General features: G+C 58.1%; 1 protein-coding gene and 1 long non-coding RNA gene across 9 annotated transcripts; one reads left to right on the top strand and one right to left on the bottom strand.

Moving 5' to 3' along the window:
- Positions 1-2231: 2231 nt before the first annotated feature.
- On the bottom strand, positions 2232-9313 carry LOC102021884 (zinc finger and SCAN domain-containing protein 2-like). Of its 8 annotated transcripts, none has more exons than XM_013504603.1 (3): positions 8498-9313; positions 4582-6384; positions 2232-3954 (listed from the first exon to the last, which is right to left on the bottom strand). In XM_013504603.1, exon 2 carries the CDS (start codon positions 6354-6356, stop codon positions 5745-5747), a length of 612 nt encoding a protein of 203 aa, XP_013360057.1. In that variant the 5' UTR covers positions 6357-6384; positions 8498-9313; the 3' UTR covers positions 2232-3954; positions 4582-5744. The 8 variants fall into 8 exon arrangements, with proteins under 8 accessions (XP_013360057.1, XP_013360058.1, XP_005404838.1 ...); XM_013504604.1 differs by having other exon boundaries at positions 4759-6384; XM_005404781.2 differs by having other exon boundaries at positions 5050-6384.
- Positions 8263-11495, top strand: LOC102023271. The gene is made up of 3 exons (XR_001231219.1): positions 8263-8345; positions 9769-10279; positions 10458-11495. It is a non-coding gene; the product is annotated as an uncharacterized LOC102023271 (long non-coding RNA).
- Positions 11496-12420: the final 925 nt, after the last annotated feature.

Raw genomic sequence — 12420 nt, 5'->3', positions numbered from 1 at the left:
CTGAATGTCAAAGTGGTAAGGACCTTGGTAGGACTAACTAGATCCCAACCCTTGATCTGGGACTTAGACACTTGTCTCTGGTCTCCAGCTGAAATGTGCTCACAAATAAAGCTGGCAAGGGGCTGCTGAGTTACCACATAGGTCCACCAGCCTGCAGAGGGTCACCTGCAACCTGTGCACCCATGGACAGCTCCTCACCAAAGGCCAGCAGGTATCAGCATCACACAGAGCCGCCCAAGAGGCTGGTCACAGCTGCCATGGGCAGGCAAGCCACATGGAGCTGATACTCTTCAGCTCTTTCCTGGTACTCTTCAGCTCTTCCCTGCCTAGAAGAGGCCCAAGGTGGATTCCCATCTGCAGGGAGATGAATTGTTGGAAGGGCTCTGGAGAAGGAGAGTGGCTACAGGCAGCACACAGGTGATGCACAGAGGCCCTTGGGGTGTCCCAGGGCATCTCAGCAGGAGACCAGTTTCAGCCTGACCCCACGGGGAAGCCCTGAGCAGAAGCTGCACGACAGAGCTCCTGCCACGCCAGCTCCAGGTCAGCTGTCATTCACCAGCGATGCTGGCATAGGCTAGGCAGCTGTGACCGCTAGCAGCCAACACTCAGGACAGCTGGAAAAGGGAGGGGGCACCAGGAACATCCACTGCAGCACCCTCTCATGTGGGCATGACAGGGTCAGGACAGGGAGGCTCAGAGACGTCAAAGGAGGCATAGGAGGTGGAGACAGGAAGTGGGGAAAGGTGCAGCAGCACCAGGCTCTGCTCTTCCTGAGCACCCTCTATTTCGTCTAGGCCAGACCCTTTTCTTTGCCTTGCCTTCCTGGACCAGGTTCTGCACCCCTAGAAAATTCCCAAAAAACAGGCAAGGGGTGCTGTTGATGTGGGGTGATGATTGTAGCTATCTTCTGGATCCCCTTGGAAGCCAGTGGCCTCCCGGTCTCTACACCCCACACACTCATCCAGGGGAAGAAACCCATTTCCTCCACCCCCCTCCAGACGGCAGGGCCACCAGATTTCCTGGACCAAAGCCCTCCACAGAGAGGTGGAAGCTTCATTTCGGCCAATGACAGCCAGGCCTGTAGCTGTCTCAGGAGCACCAGGGGAAGGAATGGAGCCAGGCGGGCAGAGCCCCACTGCTTCTGTCTGCCGGAGGAGTGACCAGAAGCGGGGCCAGAGGGACTGAGGTCCTTGTCACCTTCTAGCCATGCCCTTCTCAGTCAAAAGAGCCCTTTGTGGCTTCAGCCAGCCTGAGTCAAACACAAGGGCCCCACCTGACTCACATCCTCTGCCCCAGTGAAGCCGGGTTTCAATGTCACAGCACTGTCCTCTACTACCGAGCCACTCAGGGTCCTCCTTGGGCAACGGGGGCAATGGCTGCAGCTGAAAACCCAAGCCCGAGAGCACAGTGACAGATCAAGGGGCTGGGTGACCCTGGCCATGACCAGGCCAAACCTCCCCCTTAACAACTGAGTCTCAAGACCACCTGGAGGCAGGTGAGCCTGGCACAAGGTCACTGTCCGGCACTTCAGCTGCAGGAGACCTGGCTGAGGCAGGCGGCCTGCTGCAGTCCCCTCTCAGGCAGGAGGAGGGCAGCGTGCTTTGCACCTGCATGTTTACAAGGAGACGTCTAGGCAGTTGCAGGGAGCCTGTGTTCATTCGCTGTGTTGGTTTTTGATAGATGTTTACTATTTTCACTGACTTCCAAGTCACCTTGAACCTCACTTCTCCTGAAGAGACGGGGGCTGAGATCAAGGCCATCACTCTGCTCCCAGCCAAGCCATCAGCGACCACTCCTCACACCAGCTGTCGTCGAGAGAATATTTACTCCACTCGGTAGCAGATGTCAGTGACCTCCAGAAAGAGCCCACCTGGACAACCATTCACATGCACTCCTGCACAGCCGTGGGTGGGGTCCTTCCTCCTTCCACTGCCCCCAGGCAGGGGACAGTCTGAGGCCTCCTGTGCCCAGGATTGACCCAGAGGAGCCAGCCCACCCGTGGCCCAATGAAATGCACACCCTGGTAAACTCCGACACCCTCTCCCCTTGCGGGCCTCAGTCCCCACAGCCTGCCCCCTTCAGCCAGTTGCCAAGTTTCCTGAGTGACAAGCCCAGCCCTGCACTAGACCCACGTGGGGTTCAAGAAGAGACGGCACAGTCCCTTGCCCTCGGGGAACTCACAGTCTGCTTGGGGACTCAAGACACACACAGAGACACAGAGGAAACCGGAAGATGAGACAGCACGTTGTACTTGAAAGTGACACAGTGTGTTAGCACAGGTACTGTTCAGAGAAGGAAGAGGGTGGTCAGGTGCTGGGGAAGCTCAGCCCTGGTGGATATGGAGGGCTTCGAGGGAGGGCGGGGAAGGGGGACATTTCTGCAACAAAGGGAAAGCACAGCACAGCTGTGGCAGGAGGAGGCAAGCTGGACAATCAGCAACAGGGGTGCGTAGCTGAGGCTTCTTTGAGATTGGCCCAGGATGGCAGCCGAATGGATGCTCCCAGGCCACGGAGCTCCTCTGAACGCCCAGGTCATCTGCAGTCCCAGGATGAGACACACAGAAGGTGCTCAGTAAGAAGCAGGAGCCAGGTCCACAGGAGAAGCGGCAAGGCCCCAGGGCAGGAAGCCACAGGTTTCCCTTGCGTCCCTGCAGGCACCACCTTTTCTGATGAGGGGGCTCCCTCTTGGGAGACAGGGGCGCAGGTAGGCTCCCACCTGACCTGCTCAAGTGTGGAGCTGACTCCACACCCTGCAGCTGGCCCGGGACCTGCTCCCTTCCACTTGTGTCCTGTCCCCTCAGGGGACACGGAGCTCCCCCACTGGGTTCTCACACTGCCCAGAGCCACAGCACACAGAGCTCACATCCTCCCAGCAGTGTCTGCCTGGAGCTGCACAGCTATGAGCAGGCGGCATTGCTGTCTGGGTGTGTTTGAGGGGAGCAGGATCCCTTCCCTGGGGTGGTCGCAGCCTGAACCCCCGCCTTCCGGGCAGGCTGGCTTCCCCAAGACCTCACGATGAAATCAGAGCCTGGGCCGAGCAAAGGGCTCCACCTCGCAAACCAACAGGCTGTTAGGCAGAACCTGGGACACAAACCAGCCCAGGGAACCTCGGACAGTGTCGGGACAGGAAATCAAGTTCTAGAAGCCCGGTGTTCTGTGAGGTCTGGGAGAAGGGAGTGACTAAAAAGGTTTCCACCTCTGGATTCTTTATTCCCCAAGGGAAGGAGGCGGGGGCAGGGGTGGTATTTGTAGGGTGGCCTTGCCTGAGGGGCTCAGTGAGGAAAGGGTGGCGGGTGAAGACCCCTGGTGGAGGTTCTTAGTCTGGAGTCCAAGGGCTCCTGAAATCACTCCCAGTTTTTGAGCGCACATGAGTGAGTGTTTGTTCTCCTGGGGACAAGGTCCATAACCTTCAGCAGATTTTTCCAACGGCTGAATGACCCCAAGGTATTAAAGACCTTTCCAGCTCAGAAAGGAAAGCAAAGCCTGCAGGTATGGCTCGCTTCTGATGGGAGGGTTTGCCTCTAGAGCCAAATCTGACACCAGCTTGCTGCGTTGGCTTCGGACAGTCACTTCCTGTCTCTGAACATTAGCCAAGGGTGGACCAGGCAGGGGCAGAGAAGCCAGCTCTCCACTCAGGTGCCGTCCCCACTGTGGCCACACAAGACTTGGGGTCTGTGGCCAGGCACGTGGAGGAGCCTTGCCCAGCTGTGACTCCCACTGGGCCTGGGGCGTTTTCCCATCAGGGCTTGGAATTGGGAATCAGCCTCTAATTCCAGGCTCCATCAGGGAACCTCTGCAGGTCCCTGAAGGGCACCTCCCGAGGTAGGTCTTCTTAGGGCGTGTGTCCGCGTGCCAGGGCATGGTGCCAGCCAGGCCCCTGTGAGGCTCGATTCCTAGTCTCTGTGCCCAGATGTGCCCTGCACTTCCCGGGCAGGAGGTTGTGCCCGCTTCGAATCTGTTCACAGAAACAAAGAGATCAAGGTCAGGTCTGTGCTGTGCCGGGCCCTGCTCACCCCGGCTCCCACCCTCCGTTGGGGGAGGAGGGACCCTCGGGTGGCCCACCCTGGACCCGGCCAGGGCTCTGAGCAAGTCCTCTCAGCCCCTTCCCCAGCACTGCCAGGATATTAACCCCACTTACACATGAGACACCCTAGGTTCAGGGCACTTGGGTGACTGCTCCAGATGCCCCAGGACCCTCTCTAATCTTATTCCCTGCCACCAAATACTCATCGTCATTGCAAGAACCACTGGGGTGGCAGGCAAAGGGCAGGGACAGATCTCTGCACTTACACAGGCCTGGGCCTGAGGGGACGGCTTCAGGAGCAGAGGGTCTCTCAGAGTCCCTGGTATGTTTCCTCTGCATGCCTTCAGCCACCTGTGCCCCAGATGCCCCTGCCTAGACCCCTTTCCCATGGCTCCTGGCACATGCCCAAATCCTCCCCGCTCCGTCTTCCACTTCTCAGCAGCAGAAGTGAAAGGTCACGGGGTCTGGAACCCAAAACAAAGCCCTGGCTTGGCCCGCCGTCCCACCAAGCCCTCCTGTGGTTTGGGGCATGCACGGGCCCTCAGGTTCCTCATCTACCAAACAGTGGGATGAGGGCCCCAACTCAGGGCAGCAACTGGCGATCGGAGTGCTGGCTTTCCGCTGTCACCGCAGCCTTGGTCAGGCATCCTAGCTGGGGCCCCGTTTTCTTTTGCCGGGTCACCCCAAGGCTCCCGCTCTTCTAGCTGTCCTCCCAGGGCTCAGTTCTGAGCTCACCGCGTGCTTCTCCTTTAAAGTCTCAGATGTCCCTTCCCCCAACAAGCCCTTTGTAAGGCGTGTCTGAGCCTCCTCAATGCAAAGCTCTCCTTGAAGACATCCCTGCACAGGCCTGGTCTTCCTGCAGCAAGTCTATTTGTCCTCAGGCCTGGGTCCAAAGCCGTCAGAGTCCCCTGGGTGCAGCCAGTCACTTTGATCCCAGAGCATTTTACAGGCTGTCCCACTGCATAGCCCACAGCTCTCTGCAAAGGCACTGGCACACACAAGCAGCAGTGCCCACAGGGTCCTCACCTGTGGCTCTTCCCAGAGTGGAACACGGCACAGCAGGTGGCACGCAGTGAGTTCTCAGCCAAAGCTTTCTGGACAAATGGCGTCGTCCCTCTCAGGCAAATCCTCACAGTATCCCAAAGAGAAGGAGTCTCTGGTCTCTATCCCCAGCTTACAGACAGACGCATAGACTGAGACACGAAGTGGGGTGATTTCCCAAGGACACCAGAGAGTGTGTGCCGGGGGCAGGAGGCCTTGAGGGCTGAGGTGGGGCCTGGGGATCAGCGGCAAGCTGTGCTCTCCAACATGATTTCCACTCTGACATTCTGGGAACGGAGATCCGGTAAGCAGCGGGTCATGGGGAGACCTGCACCACCTGCACGCCCAGGACGCCCACCATCTCCATCCGATATGGAGAAGCAACACCACACACCCCACGCTTGAATCCCACCTGCGGGGCTCGCCTGCTCTAGGCAGCAGGAGCCTCCGGAGCAAAACCTACGCAGGTGCCAAATGCCACTGTGTGCGCTCACAGCCAACCGGACAGCCCCGGGAGAGGAGAGGAACAGGGCGGCCCGAGCCCTTTGGACACCCCAAGCCAGTTTCCCCCGCTCCCAGATGCCCATCCTGAGCAGCAGCCGCAGCCCAGTGCCATCTCCAAGGCCCCCTGACGCGGCTCCAGGGCTGGAGGCGGCCTATGGTGACAGATGGCATCGGCATCATAGTACGCTGCCTAAATGGGACGCCTGACTCTCGGGCCCGTGGCCGTGGCTGCGCTGGTGGGTCTTGAGCGAGCCCTCACGCGCGAAGCTCTTGCCGCAGCGCGGGCAGAAGTAGGGGCGCCGCTCCCCAAAGACGCCGGGGCGGCGCGGGTGCGGGGCGGGCATGCGCGCGTGCGTGCGCTGGTGGTTGAGCAGGAAGCGAGGCTCGCGGAAGCAGCGGCCACACTGCGCGCACTGGTGCGGCTTCTCGCCGCTGTGGATACGCTGGTGCGTGAGCAGGTTCTGCTTGAGGCTGAAGCAGCGGCCACACTCGGGGCAGGGGAAGGGCCGCTCGCCGGTGTGCGTGCGCTGGTGCACCTCCAGGTTGTGCTTGACGCTGAAAGCCTTGCCACACTCCGGGCACACGAAGGCAGCCGTGCGCCCCGCCCCGGCGTGCGCCTTCTGGTGCCGCACCAGGCTGGGCTGCTGCCAGAAGGTCTGGCCGCACAGCGGGCAGCTGTACGGCTGCTCCTCCGCGGGGTGGTGGATGACCAGGCCTCTCTCGTCCCCCAGACCCTCCTCCCCGTCCCCCGCAGGGGACCCGTCCTCGGAGGACACCAGCTCGGTCATGGGCGCTTCCAGGTGCAATCACAAGCCCCTGGGGAGACAGAAGCAAGAAAGAGGTCAGCGTGGGGTCAGCCAACACCCACCCCAGAGGGTCGCTCACCTCCCCCAAACTCTGATGTTTTTCTTCCAGCTAAACTTCCTTTGCTGTCCCCTCTACTCCCTAATCACAGCCTGCCCTGGACCTCTCTCAAGGGCCGCCTCCTCCTAGAAGCCTTCCTTGACTCCTCTAGCGTCTCTTTGAACCTTGCTATCCAACCCTGCGACACTCCTCATCATGACAGAGCTACCTTAACCTAAGTACAGCGCCGCGGAGCACTCTGCCTACCACACAAGTGCTCAGAACACATGCAGAAGGTAATATTCATGGGCTCCGGGTATTTTAAGTAACCTTTCACCTGGACGTGTCTTATATCTCCAGCCAGACTCAAGGAAAGGCGGAGGGAAGTGCACCCCAAAGCTGGAGGGCAGGATGGGGTCATCGATGGTGTAAAGACATCTCTGCAAAGCTTCCAGCAGAAAACAAAAAACCCTGTGAACTTGAAAGGGACCTCGCTGGTGTAAACATTAAAGGCAGCTCCTCTGTCAAAATGGGGCTTGGGCTTAAATGGTTACAAGGGGGGCAGGGATCTAGCTCAGTGTATAAGTGCCTGCCTGGCAAGCGGAAGGTCCTGAGTTCAATTCCCGGTACCACCAAAAAAAAAAAAAAAAAAGTAAAAGGAACTGAGCAGTGTGAGATGGAGGACCAGTCTCAGCTCGATCAGAGTGAGGCCTGGCCCCAGGCTGAGCACATGCCCAAAGTACAACAGACACCCCAGCACCTGGGTCCCTTCCCCGGTCCTCCCAGGGTTCCCCTTCCCAGGTCACTGCGCCCCCTTTTAATTCCTTTCCCACTGTCCTTACAACAGCCCCAAGACAGGTGCAAAGCAGAGGGGTGAGGTCAACGTACTTGCCCAAGGTCACACAGCAAGGTGACTGAAGCCCTAAGTCTCGTAACTCACTGTTGAAAGCGCTTCTCAGCGTACCAGCTGCTCACCAGCTGGACACCTTTTGATACACACACACACACATGCACACACGCACACACACACACATAGGAGTTCCCCCCACCCCAGCTACTGCAGGGTCATCCATTCCCAAAAGGCCACTGCACCGGTAGGGGGACCGTCTAATGCCACCACTCCCATACTCTCAAAAAACTGCCGGGCATGGGGTTCCACCCACCCCGCGCCCCATCAGGGAGGCTGGCCGGCTGCCCCGCGGGCCCTCGCTGCCCTCGCAGCCTCCTTTCATGCACCTGCAGAGCGGGCGCTCAGAAACGCCTGTCTTGCCCGACCTTCAGGCCGGGAGGAGCGGCATTCACTCAGCCTGGTAACAGACAAGTACCCTGGGCACGAGCCTCACCCACAAGTCTTTCCCCAGGCAGCTGTGCTGACATTTGCAAAGATGGACCATGGCAGTCCCTCCGCCAGCCTCGCCTGGCCCTGGCTGGGCAGCAAGCTCTTTCCCCGCCATACCCCCGACGGAGGCCCCGCCCTCCCCGGGGTCCCAAGGCCAGGGCCCTGTCCCTCCCTCCCCGCTACACTCACAGCCTGGGCTGCGCCCCGGCTCCTCCCCGGGTCTCCAGCGGCGACGCTTTCCTCTAGAGCCCGCGCCGTGTGACGCAAACACGGTGCGGCTCCCGCAGCGACTCCCGCGCCCCTGCTCCCCGCCCCCATAAAGCCAGGAGCCCCCCGCAAGCCTGCGACCGCCGAGCAGCTGCACGCAGCCAGAGCGTTTCCCGCACCCCGCGACCCCCGCGCACAGCAGCGCCAACTCCTGCGGCCGCGCGACCCCGGAGCTGCACGGTCCCCGCGCGTTGCAGCCCCACCCCCACCCCACGAAGACACCTCGGCCGCCCCCAGCCTCGCCCGCCCTGCGCCGCCGCTGTCCGCTCCCCGGAAACCGACGCAACCCCCGCCCCGCAGCGCCCCCAAAGCACCCCTGCGACGCCGGGTAAACACGCAATTTAGCCGCGGCACCGCTGCTCCCGGCGAGGCCCGCTTGGCGCCCGCAAATACGGTAGAGGCCCGCGGTGACCCGCCCCTCGGGGTCCCGCACTGGCCTCGGTAAATACGGCAGCCGCCGCCCGCCGGGCCGGGACTCACATGGCGCCGCCTCCCAGGCCTAGTCCCCGCCGCAGCGGCGCATTCGCGACGTCCGCAGCCGCACAGCAGTCCCGTGAGGCTGGGAGGTCCAACTCGCCGACAACCTGGCGGCGGAAGAAGGCAGGCTGCGAGCGCTGCGCCTGCTCGGGCAGGAGAGGAGGCCGGTGGGGGCCGGTCCTGGGCCCCCCCAAGTGCTCCCAGCCACTCGGAAGCAGGATGAGGGAGCTGGAGGTAGCACCCCTTCTTTGAGTAGGAGAGGAAAGGGGGTAAACGCAGGCGCGCAGCTGCGGAGCATCTCAGAGTATGGGCTTCGTGGGCAGAAGACCCCCAAGGGCAGAATCACAGAGCCAGCGGCAGGTTCGGCAAAGCCCCCTCCTAGACAGCCTGGCCCCTGTCACCAGGATGGCCGAGGGGGTGGGAAAGGAATGGCTCTGGGTCCTCTGAGGTCAAGCTGAAGACAGACCACAGAAGAGCAGCTTGCAACACCCAGAAAGGCAGCAGATGTGAGGCTGAACTCCAGGTCCCCCTGCCATGAAATAATAACACCCCTTAGCTGTACACGCCTCTGCCTTTTACACACCTTCCCGTGTATACCTCGTGGGAACTCCCAATAACCCTGTGCCGTCTCCCGGGCAGTGTTATTATCCCATTTTATAGACAGGAAAAATAAAGCAGAGTGGCTTCCCTCAAGGCCCGCAGCTCTTAAGTGGCAGAGCCCAGGTGGAGAGGCAGCCTTATGACCCTGGCGTTTGCCACTGCACCATGCTGGGCCCCAGACACCCCTCCCCAAGACCTCCGGATACAAAGGATGGGATGGTTCTAGGCGTGATGGCGCACGCCTGTAATCCTAGCACTTGGGAGGCTGAAGCAGGAGCATCACTGCAAGTTCAAGGCCAGCCTGGGTACATAATGAATTCAGGTCCAGCCAGAACTACATAAGGAGACCCTTCTCAAAAGACCAAAAAAGATGACTGTAAGCAGAAGTAATCCCCTTTCTGTCTGAGCGGCTCAGAATTCACATTTGACAGATAGACAGGCCTAGGAGGGAACGTGATTTTAAAGTTACAAGTGCTAGAAGAACATTAAATGGGCTTTATTTAATTTACATTACTGTGGCCCCTCAGTAACTGCTAGGGGAAGGGAGTCCTTGGGATCTCTAAGACCCAGGCGGAGCTCCTTCTAGCAAAAGGTGGGTGTGATTGTGAGGGTGGCATGTGGGCAACTCAGGCTTTCAGGGCCGTGAAGACTCACACTCCGCTTCCATCCCGCAGGTGCTCTTTGTGCCTTACAGACACCAGGATTAGAGCATCCCAAGAGAAGCGCCTGGGCAGTAAGTCAGCCCCTTGCGCAGACACCAGATCTGGCAGCCCGCAGGGCCCAGCTGGCCCAGTCTGACCCATTCTTGACTTCTCCACCCCGCTGCTCCTGCAGCACCTCACAGAGGTCCCTGGGCACGTGCATTGTCATCCAGAAGAGACTGGTGTTTTAAATAGAGGCAGCAGGGAGAGGATGCCGGTCAGGGTCAATGTTTATCCCAGGGACAGGTTTAGACTTCCCATGGCAGTGACAACAGGACCTCCTGACCCTTGATGGCAGCCTACCCTCCGGCTGCTCACGACAGCCACACCCCCCAGCACTCCAGCTCCTCTTGCAGAAGTTGTCACCGGCCAGGACAACAGGCCACAAGAGAAATGGGGACATTCTGTGAAGACCAAGGTTTTCAAAAGCAGAATCAGTAATACAGCTAAGGATGGCAGCCGTATATTTAGCAGCACTCTCCAGGTAAGCTATGCCAAAACAGAAAAGAACACAGCTGGGGAGAGGATGCCACCTGAAGCCCTGGATCTCTGTGGGGAATGTCAAGGACCAAGGGTTTCCATCCTCTGATCTGCCACTGTGCTTTTGGGTGAGTCGCTTCACCGCTCCAGTTTCACACACATTGGACCTCCTGCCTCCCCAGCCCCTACCCCTCCTCACAGGCTGCGGTGCTGCAGCAGAACCACCTGCTGCCTCCAGGCCAGACAGTGACCAGAAAGTCTCACCACCATCCCGCATGGCAGGTGGCATCTGGACTCTTGATCTTATAAAGGCTGGGGCTGCCCACAGCCAGGGCACCCTCCAGAGCCACAGGCAGCCCACGGCTCTTGTGTGGACAAAGGAGGAGACAGCCCAGTGCCTGTCCAGAGCCCTGGCCTGTGTTCACCCTGAGGCGCACTAGATGGGCAGATGATGCTGGGAAGCTCCAGACCCTGCCCTGCCCATCCTGCAGCTCCTCCTGCAGAAGGCTGAGTCCCTGGGACCTCACACTTGGAGTGGCAACCGCCTCACTCTTAGGAGCTCCTCCTGTTCCCAGGGATCAGACAGGGTCCCTCATACCTCTCTCCAAAGCATCTGGTGCTGGCCTCAAATTTGGAATTCAACACACTTTTGTTATTCCTATCAGATGAAAACTTCAAAGGATAAGGACTGTGGTTTTAGCATCCCTGTATCCTAAGGATCCACAATATAATCTTCAGTCTATGTCAGATGAATGAGTAAATGAGTGACTGGGTTAGTGAATGAATGAATGAATGTCTCCAAGCTACATCGGACAGCTCAGGTCGGCAGCTGGGGCGGGTAACTATGGCCCCAAGTATGGTAATGTGGACAAAGGCGCTGCAGGTGAAGATGTAGCCCCAGCTGCAACTTTGAGAACTGGGAGGGACTGCAGAGACCAGGGTGAAGATGTGGAACTCTTGATGTGAGGTCTCATTTGATCCACATTTTAGAGTTAAAACCCAAGACATAATCTATAACATCAGTTCAGCCAAATCCTTAATTTGTGGCAGGCCTGCTTAACCCAGGCGGCGGTCCACGCTCATAAACACTGAGCTAAATAGAGGAAAAACATTTCCTTCTCTTCCCACAGACACGCATGCTCTGTAAGCAGCCATGCATGGCATTTATTTATTTAATCTTGTTTGTTTTTGCAGTAGTGGGGATTGAACCCAGGGCCTTCACACTGAGCTACATGCCCGGCACTTTTTTTCTTTTTTATTTTGAGACAGGGTCTCACTAGTCACTAAGTCGCTGGGCCCAAACTTGTGGTGCTCCTCCTCATCTTCCTGGAGGGCTGAGATTACAGGCATGTGTCTCATGCCTGGCTTACATGTGGAGCTTATTTAAAATGATAATAATAATAATAGCCACCATTTATTGAGTGCTTGTAAATGCCCAGCACTCAGTAAATGGTAGTTATTATTATACCTTGCCAGGGTCCCATAACTTAAATGGCAAAAGCCAGAAACATCTGATTATATAGTTCTCTCAACAAAAGGACCAAAGGTCTTTTTAGATTTCGGGCCATGGGTGAAAGGGAGGGAGGGAGGAAGGGAAGACAAGGCTTCTTGCGCCTTGCCAGTAGGAACATCATTCCTAGGGCTTAGCCATTTAAATTAATTAAAATGAAAGAAAAGTTAAAATCCAGTTTCTTGGCCAGATTATAAGTGTTGGACAGCCACACGGGAAGTGTAGACAGAATATTTAATTGTCACATGGCCTTGGACACTTTCACCTCCAACCTGGCTGCCGTCCCCTCTTCTACCCCGAGGGACCTAAGTGATACCTCTGCTCCCCCTCTGCGCTGTCCCTGCCTGCACCCAGGAAGAACAGTGATAAGTGAGAACGTACTATTTTTGGTCCCAACGTTCCTACTCTTGCCAAAAGGTCAAAGATATTTCTTTACTCAACTCAAACCATGTTAAAAATAATAAAAGGTTTTACCTTTTATTCTCACCCTCTTCTTTGCCAGTTTCTCTGCCGGGTCCCCGCTGGGCACTGGGCCTGCTCTGCCCCTTGGTCAGTGTACCTGTGCATGCTGAGCGGCTACACCTTGGTCTCTGTGACCCCCCCTTTCCTCAGACAGATCCCCATGGCTGTGCCCA

This window comes from Chinchilla lanigera, unplaced genomic scaffold (genome assembly GCF_000276665.1).
Source record: "Chinchilla lanigera isolate Chin_1 unplaced genomic scaffold, ChiLan1.0 scaffold00090, whole genome shotgun sequence".
NCBI classification, from domain to species: domain Eukaryota; kingdom Metazoa; phylum Chordata; class Mammalia; order Rodentia; family Chinchillidae; genus Chinchilla; species Chinchilla lanigera.
This window is presented reverse-complemented; position numbering and strand designations above follow the sequence as displayed.